This window comes from Hippichthys cyanospilos, chromosome 8 (genome assembly GCF_059441005.1).
Source record: "Hippichthys cyanospilos isolate Australia breed blue-spotted pipefish chromosome 8, RoL_Hcya_1.0, whole genome shotgun sequence".
NCBI classification, from domain to species: Eukaryota; Metazoa; Chordata; class Actinopteri; order Syngnathiformes; family Syngnathidae; genus Hippichthys; species Hippichthys cyanospilos.
In genome coordinates this window covers 7194242-7216613 of record NC_142376.1, presented here as the reverse complement: position 1 = coordinate 7216613, position 22372 = coordinate 7194242, and the positions used below count along the sequence as shown (strand labels likewise).

At 40.4% G+C, this 22372-nt stretch overlaps 3 protein-coding genes across 11 annotated transcripts in view; 1 reads left to right on the top strand and 2 right to left on the bottom strand.

Moving 5' to 3' along the window:
* wdpcp (WD repeat containing planar cell polarity effector) overlaps positions 1–2075 on the top strand; it is a 97558-nt gene extending 95483 nt beyond the window's left edge. For 3 of the 5 annotated variants that reach the window (XM_088420871.1, XM_088420872.1, XM_088420870.1), the window contains one exon: positions 134–2075. The gene's annotated coding sequence lies outside the window, so the exon portion shown is untranslated. The remainder of the gene's footprint in view (positions 1–133) is intronic. The other 2 variants (XR_015866341.1, XR_015866339.1) reach the window with 1 other exon arrangement.
* Positions 2076–4874: 2799 nt separating this feature from the next.
* On the bottom strand, positions 4875–12849 carry otx1 (orthodenticle homeobox 1). Of its 2 annotated transcripts, none has more exons than XM_088422069.1 (4): positions 12575–12849; positions 9947–10147; positions 8672–8823; positions 4875–6837 (listed from the first exon to the last, which is right to left on the bottom strand). In XM_088422069.1, exons 2-4 carry the CDS (start codon positions 10041–10043, stop codon positions 6067–6069), a joined length of 1020 nt encoding a protein of 339 aa, XP_088278195.1. In that variant the 5' UTR covers positions 10044–10147; positions 12575–12849; the 3' UTR covers positions 4875–6066. The 2 variants fall into 2 exon arrangements, with proteins under 2 accessions (XP_088278195.1, XP_088278194.1); XM_088422068.1 differs by having other exon boundaries at positions 12565–12655.
* A 2272-nt stretch (positions 12850–15121) lies between these two features.
* The window catches only part of ehbp1 (EH domain binding protein 1), a 109151-nt gene continuing 101900 nt past the window's right edge, over positions 15122–22372 (bottom strand). For all 4 annotated transcript variants that reach the window (XM_088421268.1, XM_088421270.1, XM_088421269.1 and 1 more), the window contains 2 exons: positions 17099–17213; positions 15122–15835 (listed from right to left, as the gene is read on the bottom strand). In XM_088421268.1, the coding sequence (XP_088277394.1) occupies positions 15745–15835; positions 17099–17213 (206 nt within the window). In that variant the 3' untranslated portion in view covers positions 15122–15744. The remainder of the gene's footprint in view (positions 15836–17098; positions 17214–22372) is intronic.

Genomic DNA, 22372 nt, shown 5'->3' with positions numbered 1-22372 from the left:
TTTTTGTTGTTTGTTTGTTTGGCGGCAAAAAAAGGGAAAAATCGCGGCGCGTTTTCCGCCGAGTCAATCCGCGGCGTGAAAGGAATTCCATTTTGGTGACTGATACTAATGCTTCTCTTATGTACGCATCCAGTGCACGGCGTGTTTGGCCTGTCACGCTGCCTTCACACGGTGTCGTGTCCTGATTGTTTGACCTGACAGCTGCAAAAATTGCTTAACAGCCTCAGCTCCTCACTGTGGAGGCCACACGCAGAAAGACTTTTTGACATGCCCCAAAGGAGGAGTCTCCACCCACTTTTAATAGCAGTCAAAGGGAGCCAATGGATATTTTTTGGAAGTAGTCGTACGTCAACAACTTCCCCTGCAGCAAGTTCGGTCCTCGATGCGCGCTTCAAATGATTAGGATCCTTTTCGAGTTGCTGTAGAGCTTGCTAATAAGCTAATCATTTGTATCGGATGTTCTGAGGAGAGGAACCGAGAGAACATAACAGACGGCGGCCCTCGAGGACTGGAGCTTCAAACATGTACCATAGAATAATGAATTAAGTAAGCGCGTGTTTTTCATTTCAACTGGGAAACAACATAATCATCAGGACACCTGAACATCTCTTCAATAGATGCATAATGTTCACCCACTATTAACGCTCTTGTTATGTTGGGGGTCACCACAAGAGGGCAGTGAAACTCCTCCCCTTACTTAAACATAGTTCATTGGAATACAAAATGGTGCCAAAACTCCTACCTGACTGAACAATGGCTCGACTAAATGTGAGCTCCTCCCGTTACTTCAACATTGTTCCCTGGAAACAAAATGATGCCAAAACTACTACTACCAAACAGAACGATGGCTTGACTAAATGTGAGCTCCTCCCGTCACTTCAACATAGTTCCTTGGAAATAAAATGATGCCAAAACTACTACTACTAAACAGAACAATGGCTCGACTAAATGTGAGCTCCTCCCGTTACTTTAACATAGTTCCCTGGAAACAAAATGGTGCCAAAACTACTACTACCAAACAGAACGATGGCTCGACTAATTGGGAGCTCCCCTCTTTACTTCCACATAGTTCTCTGGTATTAAAATGTCATCAAAGCAATACCCTTATTTGACTGTCACCTTCTGTCCACAGTGAATATGTTTAAATAAAAATCCATGAAGGTGAATTTGACTGAAGTAGCGTTCGGAATGACAGCAGCAAATTGTGAAAGCACCAATGTAAAAATGAATAAATTACAATGATAATGACGCGTATGGCCACCAGCTAACATGTTGAACACGGTTCCGTCAGTGCTATTAACACACTCGTGGCCTTGTTAATGTTTCCTAATGAAGGTAGCCCGCAGCACTTTGTGGCATGGTGGGATTTATCAGCGTTAATGATGGCCCCTCAGGGCTGCTTGCTCGTCTCTGGGAACGCCGTGTCATTATCTACTTCATTGTGTCATTTCACGCATCAAACATATGCTCTTTGCGTGTTTGCTGTTATTTGATCACTATTTTGCGCTTTAAAAAGCTCGTTACTGATTAGTGAGGCGCTTGGACGCGTAAACTCAATTTCGTCTGCTTCAAGGTAAGATCCGGAACGTAATGATATGCGATAAAGCTAGCCAGCTAAGCTAACGGCGCTAGCAATGTGTTGTTGCTAGCTTAGGTAAAAAAAAACTTAAATTCGAAAAGTCCTTCCTTGTTTAGAAGATGCTGCATGGTCACGGTTGCCTTGTAGTATAATTGCCTTAGTCTTTTTTTTTTGGTTCTGTTTTTTGGTAAAACATGAAAAACAAAACGCAGATGAGTCACCATCAGCATTACTGAGAATTGTCGGGGGAAAAAATAATGAACTGATTTTTGGCAGACATTTTTGCGTTTTAAATTCATGTTATGTTAAAAAGGACATTTGGCAACTATGTTATTAGTCTAATAATAAAAGTATATTTTTTTCTGATTTCTGTTTCTTTTTTTTCTAAATTTTTCTTTTGTTGAAGTGAACTGAAACAATGTGAATGTACTTGTGTTTTTTCATTTAAATATGGATGTTCAACACTGAAATAAATGTATGCGGAACATTGTCTGTATTTCAATGGCCGGTGGTCATTTGGGATAAACAAATGCACTAACACGTATGGTGTAACATACTGTTACATTCTCAACTTGTGATTATTTTTTGCTCTTTTGAACCTTATTGAATTTAGGAGGCTTTTTGGAAAATACACATAAAATGAGGTAAGTTCTTTTTCAGTTTTTTTGTATGATCAACCGTTGAATACGTCAAGTAAAGAATCCAGTCAGCTATATGACGAGAATGATGCTAAATGACCTGGAATGGCCTTCTATTGGCAGCTGTGCATTTTCAAGAGTTAGTAGCGTGAATTTCTCATTGCTTTTAAAAGCATTCGGATTTGAAGGCGTTTCCAAACATATGACTAATTCCTCACATTTTGAAGGTGCAAAAAAACATTTACCTGAGCATTTTCTTGTCTGCCATTTTCAGCATTTTTGACATGGCTGACTCGAATTGTCTGTGGAAGTGAAAAGGGAAACGTACCCTACGCGTCTGGAGACCGGCTCGTCCACCGACAGGAAGATCCTCTTCACGCCCCGGGGCCAACGAGATTCACCTAAGCTTCCCTCCCCAGGGCGGAAACAAGTCCCGACCACGTCCTGAGAGACGATTATCCCGACAATTTCCAACATGCAGCCTGGCCTCCGTGGTCTCGGCCCCTAAAAGCGGACCGGCCACGAAGGAGGTGAAGGTAAACGCTTTCTATAAATGTTCTTTCATAGTATCTAGCCACTAGGAGGCAATATCCCAGTTAACAGACAGAAGAAGATGCTATTGAAGTACCGTATTGATTTGGACTTTGAACTGTTATTTTACTCACCATCAGGGGGCACTCTGCACTAGTAGACGGCAGAATCAGGTGTGTTACTGTTGAGTTGGTGCAGCGTTCTAACAGTCTGAGTGTGTAGGTGTTAGGTTGAAAATATGATGGTGCTGCTCTTATTCCTAGGCATGAAGGTGAGATGTTGTTGGGAACAGTTTTGAAAAAAAAAAAAAGTAAAATCAAAAAATACATGAAAAATGTTTCCATGTGCTATCTTTTTGTTTAAATATTTGATGTTAGAATCTGAAGGTTACAGCCCGGAACGGCCCGTCTTGACAAAAATGAATTTTTTGTTCAATTTTCACCGCTTATAAGCCGGTGTGGTTTTTAGTCCGAAAAATTCAGTGTATGAATGTATGTGTGTCACTGAAAGTAGAATCAGAAAACTTTCATAAATATCATTAAGTATGAAAACTTTTTTTTTCCTTTCATAACATATTCCATTGTATTGTATCATTGTCCTTGATACTTTTTTTAATCATCTGTTTCTTATCCTTAATTGGACATCTCACTATTTCATCAAATTGAATGAAAATTTAGTAGCAAATGTATTGATTTGAGCATAATTGTATGGTGACACGTACAGTAGCTATGGCATGGTGTCTTCCTTCTGCTTCCTTAAAGCAATGTGAAAACGCCAGAGGCCACCATTCGAAGTGTTGTTAGTGACCGTATCTAATTACTCACCGGTCACTTTGTGAAGGACAGACCTCCCCCAGGGCCCGACCGTTATCAACACAGCTTCTGGTTCTTGAGCAGACGGGTGGTACCGTTCCTTTGGTGTGGGAGGGAGGGAGGGAGGGAGGGACGGACGGGACGGGACGGGACGGGACGCTTCCATTGATAACATCAAACTGGGAAAATAACTTCCTGTCAGCACCTTCGTTCGAATGTATATTAAAATTATGTTGGAGATAGCTTGGAAATATTTGTTTTGCATATTATTTTAAGCTTGACTACATCCCAATACTCCCTACACAATGGAAAACCCATACGCGAGACTAATATTTTGACAAAATAAAGGCCAAGTGTGTCTGTCTGGTATAAATAGTTCTGCGTGTGTGTACTATAAACACTGTTAGTGTTTCCCTAACAGATTTTTTTAAGACTTCATTTGTTTAACATTATCATTAATGTAGTCAACCTGGTGTCAACACTTTATTGCTCTCAGGTAAGTCAAATATGTAATTGCATCGGGGTCATAAGTTTTGTACTTGAAAAAATTTGAAAGTTAAGATTCATGTGCTTTTCTTGAATTTTAATTGGTGTAAATAAAAATACGTGTGTGTGTGTATGTATGCATATCAATATGTGTACTGTATATGTATATTTATAAATGTGTATAAGTACATATATTAAAGTATATATATTATGTGTCTGTGTATATGTGTATATGTATACTTACATATATTTATATAGATACGCATATATTTTTCATTTTTTTCTATACAGTATATACACTATATATATATATATATATATATATATATATATATATATATATAGATTTGATGATGATTTAGAGGGGTAATACATATATATATGTGTGTGTGTGTATATGTATACTTACGTATATTTATAGATATGCATATATAGATTTGATGATGATTATGAGGGGTAATACATATATATGTGTGTGTGTGTGTGTGTATATGTATACTTACATATATTTATAATGCATATATTTTTCTTTTTTTTCAATACAGTATATACACACATTGTATATGCATATACAGTATATATATATATATATATATATATATATATATATATATATATAATCTTGACAGTGCTGACTTCAGGGAACGTAGGAACCAAAGCAATTCAAATGCGTTTTCAGGAGATATTCAGCATAAGAAGTGATTCCAGTGACAAACTTGCATAGTTTGTGGGTTTTTTTTTTTTTGGGGGGGGGGGGGGGGGGGGGGGTATGATACCAGGGCTTGATTTTCATTGTGAAATCCAAAACTATCAATTCATGGACTCAAATTGAGAAGAAATCAACATTTCTGAAGGGATCTTTATTGGATGAACATGGACGTGAGGGTGTTCTGGCCTCTTCTTTTTTTTTTGTAAGGGGGTAATACATTCAACATCTCAAGAGAAGTCATTTTGAGCAAGTAAAGAGTGGTCACAATTTGCTCATGAAAGAAGTAGAATCAAAATGTGTTTTTTTTTTTTTTGTTGCCGCCAAGTGCCGTGTTCAAACATCACCACAAAGCCAAAGAAAAAACGAGCAAGATGAAGTGAGCGGAATCCTGATCATCTTCTTGCGTCTCAAGTCTCCTGCTAAAACATTTTTTTCCTTCAGAGAAAAACAAAAGCATCATATATAAAAGTTGGACTTCTTCGGCAGCCAATTTGATCTCTTTGGAAGCATTTACATGTTTTTTCTTCAATATTTTTCTTCCCTCCCAACGTGTGTAGTAAAGAGTTGCAAAAAAACACCATCTAAAGGCGGTCACTGGAACTGACCCAAATACATATTTACATGCTTTCAGCTCAGGCGCTGACTAAAAATCTCTAAAAAGAAAACACAAATAAAACAGTAGGAGGGAACGGAGCTTTTGATATTCCATACGGCTGCTCTGGTTGTCCCACCCTCCCCCAAAAAATAGAGAAAAAAAAATCTTCAAGTCCCATTTCCAAGGTGGCTCCACACTTTGGAGAAACGTTCTAATTTGAAGAATTCTCCACTCCAGCTCCTGGATGTTCTGGCCCTTCGACTTCCGGCTAGCGAGGGTTCAGGAGATGAGACACTCTGGATTTGAGTATTCATTGTCCGGGGCAAAACGTGCCCAGGACCCAGAATCTTGAACCTGGAATGTTTCATCTCAAGAACATTCGGTAGGCGGAGCGTTTGGGAACAGGAGCGGTCCGCCTCCTAAAGTTCTGCGTCCGGAGCAAAAAATGCTCCGGTCACAGAATTCTTAAGGTTCCAAGTCCCTCAAGAACATTGAGGAACCGGAGCTTTCTGAAGCAAGAGAATCCCGCTTTGTAGAGTTCCGCTCTCCGCCTTGTGGATGCTCCCGAGCGCTTGTCCCGGACGCACCGTCATACCAATGTAGCAAAACGCGCCCCCAACGCAGAATTGGCGGTTAGCGTTCCGGCTCCCGTACGCTCCCAAGCCATCTGGTCGCTTTCGTCTCGGGGGAGGGAACAAAAAAACAAAAGTCAGCGATCACAAGACCTGGAACCTCCAGGAGGTCTGGTCTTTGTAGTCCAAGCAGTCCGAAGCGTTGAAGTTGAGTTTCCAGGACGAGGCGGCCGTCTGCTCTTTGTAATCCAGGCAGTCGGAGGAGTTGAAGGCCAGTCCGGAGCTTCCGTAGGCCTGATGCGGGTGGTGGTGGTGGTGCGGGTGGTGGTGGTGCGGGTGTCCCGAGGACTGGCCGATGTGGTGGTGCGGGTGCGCCGACATGGACGAGGGGGCCATGGGGCTGAGCTGGTGGTGGTGGGAGTGCATGGGCGTCAGGTAGGAGCCGCAGTCCACGCCCCCGAAGTAGGAGCCCGAAGGGGCCGGGTAGCCCTGGCCGTAGCCCGCCGTCTGGTTGTAGGAGATGGGGTAGGAGCCGGCGGCGCCGGCCGAGCCCGACATGGAGCGTTGCATGCACGAGGCGTTGGGCGGCGGGCCCGCCTCGGGAAGCGGGGCGGCCGAGGGGGCGGCGGCCGGAGCCGGGGCGTTGCCCGGGGAGATGGCGGGGCTCCAGATGGACGACACGGTGCTGATGGACGGGGCCGCGCTGCTGCTCAGCGCCGCCGCGTGATTGGACGCCGCCGAGGAGGACGAGGACGAGCCGGCGCTGGAGACGGCGGGCGGCGTGAACTGGCCGCTGCTCTCCGAACCCGTGCTCTCCCGCGCCGGCGACGACTTCTTCTTCGGGGGCCGCGCTTTGGCGCCCCCGCCGCTCTGCTGCTGCTGGCGACACTTGGCCCGCCGGTTTTTGAACCACACCTGCAAGAAGACACGCCGCTTTATCGCGCTTCCTGGACGGGAAAACGAGGGACCACTCCGAGTACTGCCTGCCAAACTGCAACACGGCGAGATTGACACACCCCAGAAATATCCTTTTCTCACTAAGTTTCCAATTAATTTGATCTTAATTTGAAAAGCGCCGTTCCAGTCACACTAGCAAAAATAAAGCCGATACCTGCACAAACACTAATATCTAACATAGCGCCTGAAGTACCTTCACGTACCTTCAGGGGAACTCGTAGGCCCTCACTTGGTTTAGACCATTAAAGCTACTCTTGTTCAACAGGTCGGTCAGAAATAACTACAGCCATGCTAAACCTTTGCTGTCATCAGTTGGGGCTGTTATTTTATTATTTTTTTGATGGCTGGTGTTTCTATCCAGTGGACAGGTTGATAATCAAACTTGATTGGTCATTCGGAAAATCGTTTTATTCAAATGTTTGTCAGCTATGAGCATTTTATCCTCCACCAAATGTGATTGTTTTTTTTTTCATACTGTGCCCTTTAGCACACTGAGCCAGCCAGGCTTCATTTTGTGCGTTAATCCCTGCCCACAAACGAGATACTGATGAGAAGTTTACAAAATATTCACAACTTGAACGCATCGTGAACTTTGTCATACGTGAAGTTTTTCTTTTTTTTCCATTCAAACATTTTTGTCCGGATTTTTTTTTTTTTCCACCCAAAGCACATTTCTATCTTTTAACCTACAAGCACATGTGGCCCTAGGCTTCATTTTGTGTTAAAACAGACACTGAACAAACGCGTAAACAATATGACATTAAATTAAATTTTATTTAAAAATTTCACTCGTTTTGTTGGCCATCGACTATTTCTATCGCTCAAAAAATGGGGAAAACTATTGGACGGCTAAATGGAGTCTCGAAATAACCACAACACTTGAATGCTACATCTGCACTTTTTGGATGAACAGTTACAGTATGTACTACTACTATTTTTTTTTTTTTTTTTTAACAGACAGGCCTATTAGAGATTACTACAGTCTCTCCACAACTGAGGCCTCGTTATATGCTTTTTGGAGGACACTGGAGATAAGTTGGGTGGGAAAAAAACTATCAAATAAGCATTTGCATATTTTAAATGGGTATTTGTCTTGACTACAATTTACATTGTAAATGCATTTTGGTGGGATGGAAGGGCGGTGGTGGCCTGAAGCCAATGAGGACCCAAAAAAAAAACAATATTGCAGGTTATTCCCTCGTTCCACATCAAAATCCGGAATGAGCAATACTTAACAAGCAACAACCGCAAACGAAGCAACCACTTGTATGCATTTATTTCATAACGTTAAACGCACGTGGGCGTGAATTGAGGGGAAAATATTTCACATAAATCCCTCCACCTGACTGCAGTTTATTTCTAGCGTGGCAATAATGGCATTACTTCGAGCATGAATCATTAAACAACTCTACCGCAATTATAATAACATTTTTTAATAGACGCCATTTTCTGTTAATGTAATGACGCACTTTTATTCGAGACTTAAAATGGCGACGCAGTTCAAACGTCGCCAATGAAGTCGATAAAAGTCAAGTGTGGACACTTTAGTTAAAGTAATAGCCGACTGTTCCGATTTGCCGCAAAGTGATTTGAAGTGACAAGTGCGCGATATTAATGAGCTCGTAAATCAAGTTGGAGAGCCCGCCTGTCGTGCTAATGAATTAGCCTATTAGCTCCGAGCACCTTGATAGCATCTGCTCATTATTGAACCGGCGCTAATGGGGGAGGAAGAGAGGCTTTCAAAAAAAAAAAATGTCATTGTGCGGCTAATAAAGTGTGTGCGTGCGCCGACCTGGACGCGGGACTCCGGCAGGTTGATTTTGAGAGCCACCTCCTCTCGCATAAAGATGTCGGGGTAGCGGGTCTTGGCGAAAAGAGCCTCCAGGACGTCCAGCTGAGATCGCGTAAACGTTGTCCGCTCGCGACGCTGCTTCCTGGGCGTCGCTAAGAACGCAACACAACAGGTCAATATGATCAAACAGTTTCGTTCCTTTCACTGCGTTTAAACGGACTTGTGTGTGTTTTCATTCCTTCGTAAAACGTGCATAGTTTTTTTTTTTTTTTTTTTTTCAGGCAAATGCGGGTCAACAAATTACAGTATGGAAGTGTAATCCCTCTCCCAACATTCAAAATATTTCGTGTGAATTTTTTTTTTTTAATCAACACCCCCCCCTCCAAAAAAGCATTACTTGAAATGTTGATTCCATTGTATGATTTTTGTAATTAAAGTATATTTTAAATATCACCTAGGCTAAATGCAGGACGTTTTTAAGCGCATTTTTCAGGCGAAAGACTCGAGGCACAATCTTACGTGCATTTTCCAATAGAATAACTTAGTACACAGGAACAAAGAAACAACAATTAAGTAAGCTAAGTTGGCAGCACTTTAGCACTGTTTTTCTTTTCAAAACATGAACTTCCCATTTATAAACCCGAAAGTCAAATAAACGGAAGAATTTGAACAACAAACTTTAGAAACGAAATTTTTGCAGGTGTTTTTTCTTTATGTACACTGACAATTGAAACCTCGAAGAAGTGTTTTACGACTCAATTTGTGTCAATGATCAGAAAAATGTTACATTTTTTTTGAAGTATTTTAAGAAGCTTAAGGCCCTGGACACGACCTTCATCACGAAATCAAAACTTTTTTTCTATGTTGCACTGTTTTACTATTTCTTATCATCTGCGCTTAGGCCCTCGGGAAACCACTGGTTTCTGCAGCATAAACGTTGAATTGGACTGACAAACAAACACGTCAAATTGCAGTAAACGTGAAATGAAAAAGCCTGGTAAACATTGGTAAACGTTTCATTGGAATGACACACACTTTGTATAATTTATTACAGTAATAAATGAATGCAAACTACCAGAAATTATTTTAGTCATTAGCACTGACAACTGAGGGCTCAATGGGAAAAAAAAAAACCGTGGGTCGTGTTTCATTTTCAACTCCCTACTTGCACGAACTTGAGCAAGTTTGCGCACGTTGAATTGTGCATGAGTTCAAAGCGAATTAATATTAACCGCGGGCGCGTGACGTCACGAGGAACCCGAGGAGCTGACGTACCCGGGTATCCCACGGAGGGATGCAGCAGGTCCATGGCGGCTCCGCTCAGCCCCAGGCCGTTGACGGCGTAGGGAGGCTGCTTGAGGTAGGACATCATGCTACAGGCGCTCACTGCGGCGCCGCCCAGCTCGGCCCACTGGCTCGCCGCTCGGCCCCGGGGATGCTGCAGCTTGGCGGGACGCGAGGGCCCGAGGCGGCTCGCTGGAAGGAAAAACAAAAAAAAAAAAAACATCCCACCATTATGCACTATCGCTTCTGACGTTGAAAAAAGTTGAGCGTTTTAAAGTTGGAATCTCGAGAAAGGCGCGTCATGCCTCTTCATTTAAAACATTTGAGAAAAAGGAAGATTTCCAAGTAAAACACAATGTGAAAGGGGGAGGTAACATGAAAATTGGGGATTTTTATTTACCACATGAAAAGGGGGTTGAATATTTTTAATTGAACGATTAGAATCGGCCAAGAAATATGAGGGGAAAAGAATATGCCCTGTTGCGCGTATTATGCAGGGGGGGGATGTGGATTTTAGTTTGAAGCTGTAAGATTTTGGGAAGAACAATCATAAACTTCCCGAAAGAGCTGAATAGCGGCAGGAAAAAATAATGTTTTGAAAATCAGTTTTCAACAACGCATTTTAATCAGTTACATTCTACTCGAGTATTTAAAATTAAGAAGGGGTTGATGTGTGTGGGGTGAATGGGTGAATTAAAGGCGACTACAATGAGCGAATGGGAACACTCTTCCTTAAAAAAAAAATCAGTTTAAGAAATATGAGTCCATTTGTTTTGGTGGGCCACATAAAATGTTGTGGTGAGTCTGTTTTTTTTAGCCCCCGAGCCGTGAGTTTGACAACGATGTTGCACATTTAAATGCATCGCGAAAATCCTTAATTAGCAAGACTGTACAGAATATTATTAAGATCCTGCTCTTTTTGGTGTTAAATATGGATAAACTTTCCTTACTATGATTCTTAACTCGTAAACGGGAAACGCTTAAAATTCGAAGGGAAAAATCCATTTAAATTATGTCATAAATCGTTAATTCTATTTGGGGTTTTTTTTGACAAAAAACAGAAAAAAATATGCATCGTTTTTTACTGGGGTTTGGTTTTGGATGAACATCAAAAGGCTTTCTTTAATAGAATAAAGGCAAATAACTCAAATTTTAAGTGTTTTATTTTCAAAAATGCATATACCGTGAAGGACTTATACTTTGCGGTGTTTGAAAAAAAAAAAGCTCAACCAAATTAATCGCTTCAACGCAGTTCACGCTTATTTATTTTTCAAATGTATTATGTCCTCGGGGAAACCGTTGAATAAATATTTGTTTAAATCACAGAAGGATATTTGATATGTTAAAAGTCACTAAGCAGTTTTCTTTTATTTGCTCAGTGCTCAGGTGGAAGGGATTTGGGAATTTAAAAAAAAAAAAAAAACAACACCACTTTGGGCTCTTTTGAGCAGCAAATGAAGATTTTGCATGTTGCTGGCTTGGGAGCGTTTGCTTGCACTTTGTGTTGAGTTGTGTGGATGTGTATTGCGATCCAAAGCAGACAAGAAAACATCTGCGTGCAAATGAAGAGCACTCCCCACTCCCTGTTTACCATTTAGCAGCACTCTTATCAGCCAGCAAACAATTGAAAACAATTCCAACAACAATTACCCAACGCTCATTATCATTAGCGACTCAGTTTCCACACTTTAGTCTCCCAAATTAAAAAAAAAAAAAAGTTGTGACCCCAAAACTTTTAGATCTTATTAAAATAAGACTTTTTATTTCATTGTTTGAAGGCAGTTTCTTGATTTTTAGAACGAAAGTCACATGTTCAGTTTTTTTTTAAAGGACCATTTTTCAAAAATGTATTTTTCTTTTTTTTTTTTAAACCCATGTTGAGAAAATGCCTTTAACTATTAAAACATAATTACAAATAAACATATTAAAACAATAATTGTCTGTTTCCTGATTTGTTTTTTAATTGTAAATGACGACTCAATAATAACCTTTATAAAGGGAGATAGGGCCCATTTTGTGTGGGAAATAAACCTGACCAGAACATTTCTTAGTACATTTGTGTTTTACTTTTTATTTATTTTATTTTTTTTAAACACAAGCCTAATCACAAACAACGGTTGAATTATAATGCTCAAAAAGTCGTGGGGCATTTTATTATAATAAATAAGAACGGAAAAGCCTAGAAAGCGTGTGTTTTTCCATGACTGTCAGTAAAATTAAGAGGGTTGGTACTCTTAAAAAAAAAAAAAAAAAGTGAGTTTTGGCTTATTTTGTGTGCTGGAAGTAACGTTGACTGCGATCGTATTTGAAGAACGAGCAGAAAATGCACTTTCGTCACTTAAAGACTATATACACTTAAACGATGGAGAGTTAAAAAAAATGCAATTTATTTATTTTTTGCGATAGGTTATCGATGAAATTATGATAGTGAGCCAACAATAAACACAAAAAACTTTGTTCCGTTTCTATTTTTTTTGTTTTGATTTTCACGAACTTAAAAGCCCGTAACACAACTCGAATGACGACGTTGACCGAAAACATTTTGCTTTTGTTTACCAGCGTTATTTTAAGCGCGTTTTTGGTCCCAAACTTTGTAAAAGTCATCAAACCTGACGTCACCTTGGTCGTGTATCTCCTTTCTTGCCTCTCTGCTCGCCAGCAGCAAATGAAATGAATTTAAAGTATCCACAAGCAGCAACCAGAGCAAGAAAGCACGCAAGCCGCCTAAAGTCGCTCTCTTTCGGCCGGAAAAGCACTCGACATGTCGGCGGAGCAAAACTGTGGAAGAGGCTCCGGTAGGCTCCAGAGGGGTTCCGGCGACAGCGGGTCCTCCTTGGTCCGATGGCCGAGGAGAGCGTCGCGTGTGCGGGTTGCGCTTATGGCTCGTGCTGGTGCTTTGGTGAAGCTAATGGAGGCCTTTCGCCAGCCCAACGCCTCTAAGAGAACGCTGACACCTGCCGGCCCACTTCCGACAGCCAATGGGAGCGTCACTTCCGCATGAAAGATGGAAGTCACGGCCAATAAGAGAGCAGAGAAACGCAAGGGCCCACGCCCATTTCCCCTCTCTCTCTTTTTTTCTCTCTCGCTTCTTCTTTGCTCAGAGGGCCTCTGCTTGTTCTCATTTTAAAACTTACAAATATCGGATTGGTAAAAATGCAAAAACCTCTCTTTGATGTGTTGGAGTACGAGATTTGAAAGGTTTCATTTAACACATTTATTTGACTTTGACGAGCTTAAAAATTAAGGACAATTTTCTAAATTTGCAGCGCTTCTCTTTCTACATTATTAAGTGTTTAAAGTATGATTCTCATGTTTATATTTTTGGAACAATTTAACTTCTAAAATGCTTGTGTAGTATTTCAACGTTACTGTCTATGTTTTAATTAAAAAAACGTGTATATTTAAAAGTCTAAAAATGCATTTTTATTCTTTAAACGAGCTTTTATTGTTTTACATTAAATTGACTAAAACCTGTTCGAACACGAGTTTTTGTGTTTAATGGAATATCTCACAATAAAAGACATTCATGCTTGTGCCATAATAGTCTTTCATTTTCATTAACCCAACATTTACCACACTTTTTGTCCTCGCGCGTGTTTCACGCCTAAAAATAATACAAACATTAAATTAATTCATTTCGGGATCCTTTATATATATAAAACACATAAAAACACAACGACGAGCGCACACATTAACACACAAATGCCATAAATACACCCGGGCCAGCCTCATGAATATTAATGAACTCTAATCCCCATTTAGAATTACATTTGTGGACGTAAAGTTGAATAATAAGGGTGCACCTTCACCACAAATCACACGCACACACATTTTATGGTAAATAGAAATAGTTCTTATAGTACAAGAGGAAGAAAGGCTGTTATTTATATGGAATTTTTGCGGAAGGCCCCAAAATTTTGCCTGATTAAAAAAAGAAAAAGAAGCAAGCAAGCACGAAGACCCATTTTGTTTGCGCGTATGATGCAAAAAGAGAGCAAAAGAACGTAGTTTGTTTTTTTTCTTCTTCTCGTCTCTAATACTACAAGTATCAAGTGATCAGGTATCTTTTTTTTTCTGGGTCCAGAAGATTATTTGTCTAATCCCAAATTGTGCTTGAATTCCTTTCTGAGCCGCTAAAGCTCAGGATTAAGGCGGCCGGGAGGAGGAGGGAAAAGTTGCTCCCTCCATCCCTCCTTCATCCATCTATACTTCCATAAATCCATCCCCAGGATGGAGCAGCAGCAGTGTAGTGCAAGTGGACCTGGTCGTGGACGTGGGGCCTCGGCTCGCGTGGATCCGGATGCTTTTACTGTATTGTGGATATTTCAAACAACGTCAGGTAAGGGTTATTTATCCTTTAAATACAACTCACGTCGTAAAATCGTACAAAACCGCTGGAGACATTTTTTTTAAATAATTGCCATTGGGTAATATAATGCGATGAACAAAAAAAAATATTTTGACAGCGTCATGCAAAGTCAAGCATCAAAAAGTGACCTCTACCCCTTCGCCATCCCATTTTAATTCATCTATTCTATTAATTTTAATCCCTGATGTGACAAGTGCAATAAAACAAAGTCAAGTGGGGCTGATTAATAATGTGAAAGTTAGAGGAAGAAGAGGAGGGGGAGGAGGAGGAAGAAGAAGAGGTGTGCTGTCACTCTTCATTTGTCCGCTTTCCTTACGGGAGACATTGAGGGAGGGGGGGAGCCAGAGCGGGACGAGGCCGTCGCGCAGTGCCTCCTCGTCGGCTAGACTTGCTCCCGTGTGCCGCTGTGGAGGACCGGGGTTTCTGGAAGATTTTTTTTTTTTTAAATACAAAATTTGAAATGGTGCAATTCATAATTCAACGCATGTGTAGTCGAAGTGAATTAATTCCACGAGTCAAGACGCTGGGGAATTAAATTGCAAGTGGGGGAAAAAAAAAAAAAAACTACTGAATAATTGCTTCTTGTGTTCGTACACAAGTTTAACAATTAAGTGAACAATTAAATAAATTTGGATCCCTCCCAAAGATAAAATATGCTGTATAGTCACATTTTAGCAAGATTTAAAATGTTTCAACTACCATATTAGAAAAAAGTTTTTTAATCTAACTTTTTTTTTCCTACCAAAACAAAACTAATTTAATACGCTAACAATGAATAGCTTGGGGGCAATCTCAAGTGGAGTATGAAATGTACAAGGACTTTATTGAAGGTTGGTCTTGAAGCCAGTAGAATAAATAAAACAGTGAAGATGAGAGAGCTCATCGAAGAAGATGCATGTGGAAGCAATTCTGCAATAAATATGGATTCAAACGGAAAAAAAGTGATGGCTGTTTCACATACAAGCAGCTTAGAACAATAAATATCACCCCCCCCATGTTGTCTGCAAAACTCGACATAAAAAAGCAGACTTTTGCAAGCTTTTAAGATGAAAATATACACAAAAGTTTGTGGAAAAAAATGTATTTTTTCTCTTTTTGGTAAACTGCTTTTGAGCAAAAAAAAGAAAGAAAAAAAAAAGAATGGCAGTTATGGACATATTTTACAGTAAAAAGTTGAATAGTGACTGAAGGAAAAGATAGAAACAACTTTTTTTTTCTTTTTAAAAAGTCCACCTGCTCACGTTCCAAAGTTGGAAATCAAAGAAAACATTTTTTTGTACCTTGAGCTTTCCTTTGACATCACAAGCATAAAAACCCCATAAAAGTACCGCTTTTAAAGCATGAAATTGTAAAACAATGTGACACCATGCCACGCATGTCCAATCCTTTTGTTCATGTTGCTCTTGATAAAGTTGTGTTGTCATTGAAGGACGCACTTCTCCTCCTTCTTGGCCATCTTGCCTTTGTTCTGCTCCAGAGTCCTCTCCAGGTGCTCGTCCTCCTCCTCAGCCCTGTGGAACATGCATATATTAAAAACAAACAAAAAAAAGAAGCAGCAACACAAAAAGAAAAACTAAGGCAAACAAGTGACATAAAATCAGCCTAAAAATAACAGCGAAAACTCAACGTGGAACAGTATATAATATGGAAAAAACAATTTGGGGTTATTGTTCCACTTTTGTAACAAAATCAGTTGCAAAGTGCCTTTTATTGGAGAAATTTATTTTAAAAAGAAGCCTTTAATAAAAACAAAAAACTCAGCTGTGTCATATCTATTGCAATCGTAATCCCATCCATTCTACTGTAAATCTACAAAAGACAAGACTTTAAAATGAGTTCATAACCCATTTATGGGTCAAAAGAGGGCCAACCCAATGCTTGGGTCAATCTGACCCAACTTTCTGGGTCGTTTTGGATAAACCAAACTTAAGTATGGGTCACTGAGTACAACACGAAGGCATACATTGGTTGTTTGGTATAAAAAGACAAAAAAAGTTGGGTCAAATTGACACAAATATTGGGTCGGTCATCGTTTGACCCAAAAATGAGTTATTTTTGACCCAACTGTTTTTCGAGTACTTGGATACAAGACTCGAAAAACCAAATTGAATCAGAGAATTCCACTTCAAAATAAATCTTTGAAAAACAAAATATGAGTTCAAAATAACCAAATTATGGGTAAAAAAAAAAAAAAAAAAGGACTGGCCTAATATTTGGGTCAATTTGACCTAACTTTTAGGGTTATTTTGCACAAAAATAATGCGGAAAGCTGGGTCGAATTGACCCACATAGTTGGAATTGTTTCGTTTTTTTTTGCCCCATAATTGTTAGTTAAAATGACTTTTAACCCAACTCAATTTGACCCGATTTTCAGTTTTTTTTTTGTACACATCAAGCCAAAGTTGGGTCACATGGACCCCAAATATTGGGTCTGTCTTTTTTTGGACCCATAATGTGGTTATTTTGAAAAAGTGTTCTTGGTTGGCAACAGTCAGAATAGGCTCTCGTGCTTCAACGTTAAGCTTTGTTGTTTTTTTTTTCTTCTTCGCTGGATGGTGGTGATGAGGTTGCATAGTTGGCATCGTATTTTTTTTTTTTCTGGTGACTAACATGAAATACTAGCTAGGTAGGGGAACTGTGATGACATCGCTAATGCCAATGTGAAGTGAATGAAATATATTTATCATGAGAGTAGCTTGTGCTCTTTTTAAAATATCAAAAAGCAAATGTTGATCAAGTTTGGGCCTCCCCCATGGAACGCGCCCGCCACTTACTCTTTTTCCTGGGCGTCCAGGTCCCGGACCAGCGCGTCCCGTTTGTTGACCAGGAGGACCAGCTCGTCCAGCAGCAGCTGCTCGCGACGCTTCTGGGCTTCCGTCTTTTGCCAGTCTGAGGGCATCGCAAGCAACAATGACAATCTGTCAACAGGAGTGGTCTCGAAAACCTCCGGCATGGGGACAAGTGGATTATTTACCATTTGACGGCAAGGGGACTTTGGAGAAAAGGGAAACCAGGAGGCTCAAATGTTCAAATTTCATGGAAATGACTCAACTTCTTTACAAATTGGATCGATTTTGTATATTCTTGCCTGTTAAACAATATTTGAATAGGTCAAATTTTCTTTTTTTTTTTCATTCTTTCAACCACCAGCTGGCAAATGCGGAAAAGGGAAGTGTTTATTAAAGGAAGGTGTTCATTTTTTCAATTTATTTGGGGGAAATTGTGTCTAGTTGTCATTTTTTAAGATACTATTTCTCACACTTGTGGCTTTTTTAGTGACTATTTTTTGTATTTTGAGAAACAAAGAATGTTGATGTCGTTATTCCATAAAATCATGTTGTATTTTTCTCCCGATATTGAAAAAGCTAGGCATTTTTTTTTTTTTTTGCTAGTTAATTTTGCAAAAAAAAATGTTTTTAGTTGCTACTAATTTTAGCAACTGTCATTTTTTTTGTTTTCTTTCTATATTAGTTTATTTTTTTTCCTAATAGGCAAATGTAAACTATTAATCCAAGGGAGGCCTTTATTTTTTTATCAAATTGTTTTAGACACCAATTGAATAGTTGCCACAAATAGAGCTGGCAATGATTTAAGGAAACAACATTGTTTTTCATAATGCTACCTTTTCAAGTGGCAAAAAGTCTTGTAGGTGCAAGGAAGCCATTTATGTAATTGATGTAGCATATCTGAGTCACCAGATGATCATGCGGCAATTTTGACGGCAATTTTTGAATTAAACAAGCAAACAAACAAAATGATGGCGCAACCCCCCCTTCTGACTTTGTTCTCTGGGGTCTGAACAGGAAGGGGCCCCCACAGGGTCCCACAGGGGTTCAGGTAGGACCCCTACCCAAATCCCCATCCGTTTGCCCCAGGAGAGGGCGGGGGCGCCCACGGGGGCTCACATCCGCACTGGGCGCCACACAGAAAAGACCGCCCGCCCCGCCCCGCCCCGCCATTCTCATCATTGGAGGCGTTAATTAAAACATTTGATTGGCTCACCAAAATTCCCAACGGTGGACAACTTGAACCTCAGCACCTCCCCTCCTTTAATACTGGATGACATATTGGTGAACCAATAAAGGAATCAAACACGATTAAAAATAAAGCGGTTGCGATAGAAAGATGTGAGCTTTCTCCGGATTGCTCTTTGTCATCTCTTTGAAGTGGAGCGCCGGCTGAAATGAACACAGTTCCAATATTTGTACTCCCACAATCTCTGTTCTCCTCCTGCTCGCCTCGGTAAAAAAAAAAAAGAAAAAGAAGAAGCAAATTTACTCTCGAGGGAGAAATGTAAATCCCACAGCGGTGTTGTACAAATGTTTGTATGGGTTTTGCACAGCGGCGCCTCGTGTAGCAAGAGGAGAAAAAGAGCCGTGTGAGTGGTCATCCTCAAGTCAAAATGACTGGTCTTCATGTTTACTAGGCCAGTGGTTCTCAAATGGGGGTACATGAACATGCAAAAATCCTTTCAAAATAATTATTGATTTAATTGTGTGTTTCAGGAAAATAATACACATTTTTACATTCAGTAGGTTATTCAATTTTGTTATTATAAAAAGCCAGATTCTCCTCCATACTAAAATGGTTGGACCCAACTTGTCTTGTGCCACCTCTCGTTACCTGTCAAGTTAATTATTTATTTTTATTCTCAACTATGATTCCAAAAGGGGCAATTTTAAGGTGAATATTTTTCTGTGGACAAATATTTATTTCGCGTTATTTCTTTTTTAGAACAGGTCTGACACTTGATGACACTTGATTATTTTTTTGTGTACAAATATTTTTTAATAATTAAGATAATGATTTATTTCTGTCTACAGTTCACTACTGTAATCCCTAAACAGGACACTTTACGTTTAATATTTTTTTGTGCCCAAATATTTATTTACAATATATTTTTTAGAACAGGTCTGACACTTTATATTGATTTTTTGTGTGAAAAAATATGTATTAATGATTTATTTCTTTTTCATAACAAAAAGAGGACATAATATACATAATAAACATAATAACAAGGACATAATAAAAGAGGACACTTTGGGTTGATTATTTTTTTGTGGACTAATACAAATAAAGTTTGAAAGCGTCTAAAGTTTAATCAATCAATTTGATTTATTTATGCTATAATATGCTGTACATATTGCGCTTGCTGCTCCTTGCACTTCTGATTAGATGCTAAACTACATTTCGTTACCAAATTATTTTTCATGTACAATTAATGTCTTTAATAAACGTCAACTGAAATTGATATCGGTTAACAGCAGCTCATCTTGTAAATGTCCCATGACCAACAGGTGCGTCGTGATTGGTCACTCTCTGAGCCTTGACGAGCACATGATGTCATTTTCAGTCGACAGCTAGCGGCAAAATGTGTTTGAAAAAGTTTTAATACTACTTGATCAATTTAAGTCCTGAATTAATCATAGAAAAAATATAGTTTTACTGCTGCAAAGGGATAAATAAGTAGACTAGGGCTTTAAAACAGACAGTTGAAAGAGAAAAAGTGAAGTGGTCATTCTGCTGGCAAAGACGTGTTCTTGCCCAAAACATGGCAGCAAAGGAAGTTTCAAAACAAAAACCTTCCCACAAGCACAGAGAGGAATGTTGGAAAAAAAAAATCATCTTCAGAGCTCTTCTCAGCCCAGAAGCCAGTGTGTGTGTGTGTGTGTGTGTGTGTGTGTGTGTTGGGGAGGGAGGGATTGGGGTAGGGGCATGCTGCTGTCAATCAAACATCTCTGGTCCCGCCCCCCTCATTAGGAAGGTAAACAATGAAGAGAGGAGATGAGAGACGTGAGCAGAGCGAGGCGGGATCGGTAAGCAGACACCCACCAACCAGCACAACACCCTCTAGACACTATGCCCCCCCCCCCCCCTCATGGAGAGGTTCCACGTAGGGGGGAACCATGCACACTGCTGGCACGGTGGCTGCATATTCAGATTAAGTCTGGCCGTGCAGGCCGCTGGTAACCATGTGAGTCGGCACAAGGCACACAAGAATGCGTTGGTCCAATCCCCGTGAACCCCCCCCCCCCCCCCCCCCCCCCCCAGGCCTGTATGTACAACCCCCCCAAACACTTAATGCATTCAGCAAAGGGAGAAGCGCTCCAAACAAGTGAGGAGATGTTGATCTTTGCTTCATAAGAAGCCACAACTCGTTTTTTTTTTTTCCTTGCTTTGGCGTCTCCTTGCCTTGTAGATGCTGGCTCAAGTCCAAGTGGAAGGCACAGCGGGGGGGGGAGCGGCCACAACTTGCAAGTTTGGAATTTTAGCCAGAAACATGAAGTCAAATCAGCATTTCGAGGGCTACATAAAATGGAACGGTGGGGCCGGATCTGGCCCCTGGCCCTCGAGTTTGAGACCTGTGCATTAAGTCAAATGGATTACTTTTTAATGTGACTGCATTCGTCGTTTTGAATCTGCAGATTCATGGAAAAATAATTGAATAAATTCTACCTACATGGCTCATCACCTGTAAATGAGTTTTATTTGAATAATCTGAAATATAATCCAGAAGTAAACTATTCGTCCATAAACCTATGTTCGTCAAAAACCTGAATGGTTCACCAAAACAGCATGTTTGGCATTTCCAGTAGGTCCTGAAGTTATAGAGGCTTTTGGGCTTTTATTCCATACTTTTTCTTTTTGTTTTATTATTTTTAAGAAAAATCCACAAATATGGTGGCCATTCATCGCATCGCTAACACGTACTGTTCATGCATTGTGCTGACGTTTCTTTCTTTTTTTGGTATTTTGTCACACCCTAGTAAACACCAAATAGCGCCAATCAGCAAAGCTCGAAATTTCCTGACCTTTTTTTTCAACTGTCTGCTCACGTTGTCGACAGTTTTTGTGCACTTGGTCTGGTGCCAGCTACACATGAGTGCAAAAAGACAACGGAAGAAGACAAGAAGGCAGCAAAGCGACAGTTGGCGTTGGCTAAACGTTAGCCGCGTAACGGGGGTTGAGGCGCATCAACTGAACAAACACACAATCAAAATGTGGCTACATGCGCCCCGACATCATGAAAAGTCGCCGATGTGATCGCATTCCACAGTCAAGCTAATCAATGGAGGCCAAGGCGCCGCCCCCGTGCCTTACAAAAGCCCAAATAGATTTACAAACTGTGCGAGAGAGAGCGCGCGCGCGCGCGTGTGTGTGTACGCAGGGATAAGCTCCTGCATAGGATTACATATTGATTTTAAACATATAAAAAAAAAAGCTTATCATATCAAAGCGTAACAGGAAAAACTCTGGGACCCGACTATGCATAAATCCCTTTTAGATGCTGAGAGGGCGCCCGCTTTACAACACACACGCGCATACACACACGTTGGTGAAACACACACATAGGTGTGAATGTGTAAGCAGATAAAGAGGCCATAGTGGATCAATTTTGCGGTGGTGAGATGAGAGCGTGGCATACAGATGGCATTTCCCCGTCTGGCATCGCACCAACACACAAACACACACACTGGCGCGCACACACAATGTTATCAACAACGAGAAAATGTCTACCTGCAAGCCTCGCCAAATATGTCGTTCGGCTCACTACATGAGCATTTGCCTGGCGTTTGCTCAAATAATGACCCTCAAATCAAACAGACGACATTCCCCAATTAACAGATAAACACCTCCCTCAAATAGACGCTTCCCTACTTTGCATTACGATAGAAAAAGAACCGAATGTGTAATCGTCTCGGCTCACAGATGCAATTGTACAAGCAAATTAAAGGGAAAAATTTTGCTCTGTTATTAACCAAAACAGCAGCACATGTTGCAAAGTGCATTTTTAGGGACAATCTTGTCATGTGGGCAAAACGCCATCATTATTCTACTGTTATTATTTTAGGCATGTTTATTAGGTAAGTTTGCTAGCTTAATACAAAAGAACGATAGAACGGTCATAGGCGATGTTGCAATAATTATACACCTTGGAACAACTTATGAAGTACCGCAATTGCCCAAATATAAGACACACTTTTCCCCCCAAAAATGCAATGGGTGCCTTAAAATTTGATTTGTTTTTATATGACGCCATTCAGGGA

What these genes read in the sequence shown, in the direction of transcription:
- otx1 (XM_088422069.1), bottom strand. Translation starts at nt 10,043, where the DNA reads ATGATGTCCTACCTCAAGCAGCCTCCCTACGCCGTCAACGGCCTGGGG. An exon ending in TCCCTCCGTGGGATACCCGG is followed by an intron (nt 8,824 to 9,946) that starts GTACGTCAGCTC and finishes TTGCGTTCTTAG; the next exon opens with CGACGCCCAGGAAGCAGCGT. An exon ending in TGCCGGAGTCCCGCGTCCAG is followed by an intron (nt 6,838 to 8,671) that starts GTCGGCGCACGC and finishes GTCTTCTTGCAG; the next exon opens with GTGTGGTTCAAAAACCGGCG.